The 3,898-nt window shown below is 36.6% G+C and overlaps 1 protein-coding gene across 1 annotated transcript in view; it reads left to right on the top strand.

Moving 5' to 3' along the window:
* TMEM164 (transmembrane protein 164) overlaps positions 1-3,898 on the top strand; it is a 183,793-nt gene that overhangs the window by 64,855 nt on the left and 115,040 nt on the right. Inside the window, exon 2 of the mRNA XM_077773599.1 lies at positions 170-219. Coding sequence (XP_077629725.1) covers positions 170-219 — 50 coding nt within the window. The remainder of the gene's footprint in view (positions 1-169; positions 220-3,898) is intronic.

Raw genomic sequence — 3,898 nt, 5'->3', positions numbered from 1 at the left:
AAACCACCTGCTTGCCTCTCTAAGTTTTTATATTGCGTTTTTTATGTTAGAGTTTGGTTATTTATTGGTACTGTTAATCACCATTATTACTGTTATTATTGAACTAAAATTTTCTAACTGTGTACAATATTCCTCCTGATAACCATCCCTAATTCTTTTTTACTTGCAGATCTTTCTCTTGGCCTGCCCTCCGTGTCCTGGAGCTATCGTTGTATTCAAGTAAGGGACGATTGTTTTTTGCTCTGTTGCCATTGCTATTCAGAACATTCTGTCTGTTTCATAACAAAGGGTGATGAGCACATCACTGGAAACATCTTGGGCCTGCACCACTTTGTCTGGGGGCTTCCTAAGGGACAAAAGTCTACATGGCCCAATGAAACACGGAAATCTTATGTGGAGAGACTTGGCTTTTGCCAGGCCCTGACAAGTCCTTTTTAGCGAGTGTTTGAGGTGGTAGTTTATGGCCAAGGCCTGCTCGCTTGGAAGGTTGCTGGCTTCCTACAGTTTCTCTTGAGAGCATGCTGGGGCCAGACAGCTTCCCTCCTCTCAGGAATCATTGTACTTTGGTCCAGCTGCTCCACTGAGAATATGGTCCTTCACTTGGAAGGCCTTTGTTCGTATGTTTCCGTGTGTTTTTTTTTTTTTTTCTTAAAAGTGCAAATTAAAGTGAGGAGAGAAAAATATCACCTTATACAAGTACTGACTTTCTTAAAAATAGCAAGCTTTGAATTCATTAAAGTTTATTATAGGCAAATCATGTTTATCCAAAGGCAAATTTGCTTCGGTGAAATTCTCAGGAGCCTGCCTTTTAACCGCAAGTTGTGACCATCTCACTTATCAAGCCTTNCTATTCCCGAGCAGTGAAATGGCCACAGGCCAGAGGGAGGAGACAGGAAATAAGGGGCCCAGCAGATCCTTGGGTGATTGAGAGTAGTGTAAATGGCTTTCTGATTTACTTAAGTCGTTAATGTGTTAGGTAGGGGGAAATATACCCCATTTACTGCTTCAAACAGCTCATTGGAATAGCCACTTAGTCTCTTGCCTTAGGTGAGTAGCTTTCTGCTGGATAGGGCAAATGGATCCTGATTTCTTGTATCCTAAATGGGAGGCTATTTAGCCCTGTTTGCCTCCCTTGATTTCCCAAAATGAGCTCAATTTTTCAGTGTAATGTTTTGAAAGTAACATTTATTGGTTTTATTTCATTATTATTAAAGTAACAATTCTCATTTTAGAAAATACAGAGACACGTAAAGAAGAAAATAGGCATCACACTTAATCTACCACCAAGAAATAATTTTGGTTACTGCATTTTTTTTTTAAATGAGCAGACATCGTATTTAGGATTCTTACTATATCTTTTCTAAATTTAATTCAATTTGTATATACATGTATACATATGAAAATACATAAACATGATTGCTAGATTTCTTTTTTTAAATAGGCGTTCTTTTTTCCTTCTTTGTTTTCTTTATTTTGTTTGGATCCTACCTCTACCTTTCCACACCCACATATTACCTAACCAGTATATATCCTTCTGTATTTTTTCCTTGCTCATAAGTATGTACACACGCACACACATATGCACACACATGCGTGCTGATACACAGGGGTTTTGTAATGTTTTGCTGTTGTTCATTGATTGTTTTACAAAAATAGAATCTTCTATATACTGTAATCTTGCTTTTTCACTCAGCGATATCTCATGGGAATATATCAAAATTTACTGGTATACCTTATTCTTTTACAAAGCTGCCAAATATTTCATGGGTATACAACTTACGTAGGCAGCCATTCTTCTTCATTTTTTAAAAATTTTATTTTTAAGTAATCCCTACACCCTCTATTGGGCTGGAACCTACTATCTCGAAATCGAGAGTTGCGAGCTCCATCGACCTGGCCAGCCAGGCACCTGCAGCAATTCTTCTGTTAATGAATGTTTACATTTGTTCTTTCTAGGATGCTGCCACTATAATCAATGCTGAAATCAACATCATTTTGCATATGCACTTATATACTGATGCCTCTAATTTATATTCATACACACACCTGAATGTTTACAAATAAACATACATATTTATGTTAATAGACCTTTCCATTCTGATATACAAAAACAGGCTGTTATAATTCACTTTTCCCTTTTATATGTAATACATGAGATTATTATTTTCTTCATACCTGTGCCAGCATAAGGTGTTATGACTCTTATAATTTTGACAACTTAATGGATGTGTTTCCTTAACTACTAATGAATTTCAGTATTATCTCATATTTTTTTATCCAGTTAAATTTGCTCTTTAAATTGTCTGTTCATACCATCTGCCCATTTCTTATGGGTTGTTTAGATTTTTCTTCATTTGTAAGACTTATTTGTATATTTTGTATATTGGCCCTTTGCCTATCGGCATCATTATAGATATCTTTTCCAGATCTATATGTACTGACTTGGCTGATAGGATATTTTTCTATGTGATTTGTTTTACATTTTTTCATACTCAAATATTATTGTAGCTTCTGGGTTCCCAGCCTTGGTTAAGATGATTTTCTTGAAGATGGCTAGGTAGTGGTACTAGCATGATATATTACATAATCCCTACTTTCCTCTGTGAACTGAACTGCCATTTTTGTCACCTCCTAAACTTTCATATACAAGGATCTATTCATGGACTCTTTATTTCATGTAGCTGTCTACTCAAATCATGTTGATTTGATTACTTAAATGATTTTGTTGATTTGGTAGTGTAAAAAAATTTTTTTTCTTGGCTATTCATAGCCGTTTTTTTTCTTACATGTAAATTTTAAGATCACTTTTATTCAACACTCCCCATCAGCCCTATTTAGATTCTAATTAGAATTGCATTGAACGTATGTTTCAGTTTTGTGAGAATTGATGTTTGAAAATTATGTAGGTCTTCATCGAAGAAATGGTATTTCTTTCTATCTGTTCAGATCTCATTTTATGCCTTTCTTCATACATTTATTCCTAAAGAATTAATAGCTTTTCTGTCCCTGATGAGTTGAAGAATGTTCTCCTTTCCATTCCTAACTGCTTCTTGCTAGAAGAAGGTTGTTGATTTGAGCAATAGTTCTAAGATCTCGCCATCCTACCAGATTCTCTTGTTAGTTTTGGTAACATTGATTTTCATTTTATGTGGTCTCTGCAGTGGTTATACCAGCTATTTACTTTGGTTATTGCTTTTGCTTGAAACTCAGAGTTAAATAAAAATTGTGCTGGTGGGCAGCTGTGTGTAAAACTGATCTTTTTTAAAAATTTTAATGTTTATTTTATTCTTGAGAGAGAGAGAGAGAGAGAGAGAGAGAGAAAGCGAGCAGGGGAGGGGCAGAAGGAGACACAGAGTCTGAGGCAGGCTCCAGCCTCTGAGCNGGCAGAGAGAGAGGGAGACACAGAATATGAAGCAGTCTCCAGGCTCCCAGCTGTCAGTACAGAGCTGATGTGGGGCTTGAACACATGAACTATGAGACATGACCTGATCTGAAGTCAGATGCTTAACTGAGTGAGCCACCCAGTCTCCCCTCTTATAATTTTACAAAATGTTTATTTAGTTTTGAGAGAGAGAGAGAGAGCGCTTGTGTGTGCATGCCTGTAAGTGGGGAAGGGTGAGAGAGAGAGATACAGGGATACAGAGGATCCAAAGTGGGCTCTGTGCTAACAGTGCAACTCATGAACTGCATGAGATCATGATCTGAGCTGAAGTCAGATGGTCAACTGACTGAGCCACCCAGGTGCCCCNACAATGCCCTATGTTCATAAATATTCTGGTTCTGAACTACTGTTAACATGCTGAAGTAAGTCCTGCTGCTCATACTATATTATTTTGCTCCATTTCTGGATTTAATTTGTAAATCCTTTATTTACTATTTTTATTTTATTTTATTATTT

This window comes from Crocuta crocuta, unplaced genomic scaffold, assembly GCF_008692635.1.
Source record: "Crocuta crocuta isolate KB4526 unplaced genomic scaffold, BGI_CrCroc_1.0 scaffold737, whole genome shotgun sequence".
NCBI classification, from domain to species: Eukaryota; Metazoa; Chordata; class Mammalia; order Carnivora; family Hyaenidae; genus Crocuta; species Crocuta crocuta.
Note: the sequence above shows the minus strand (reverse complement) of the source record. Positions and strands in the feature narration are given on the sequence as shown.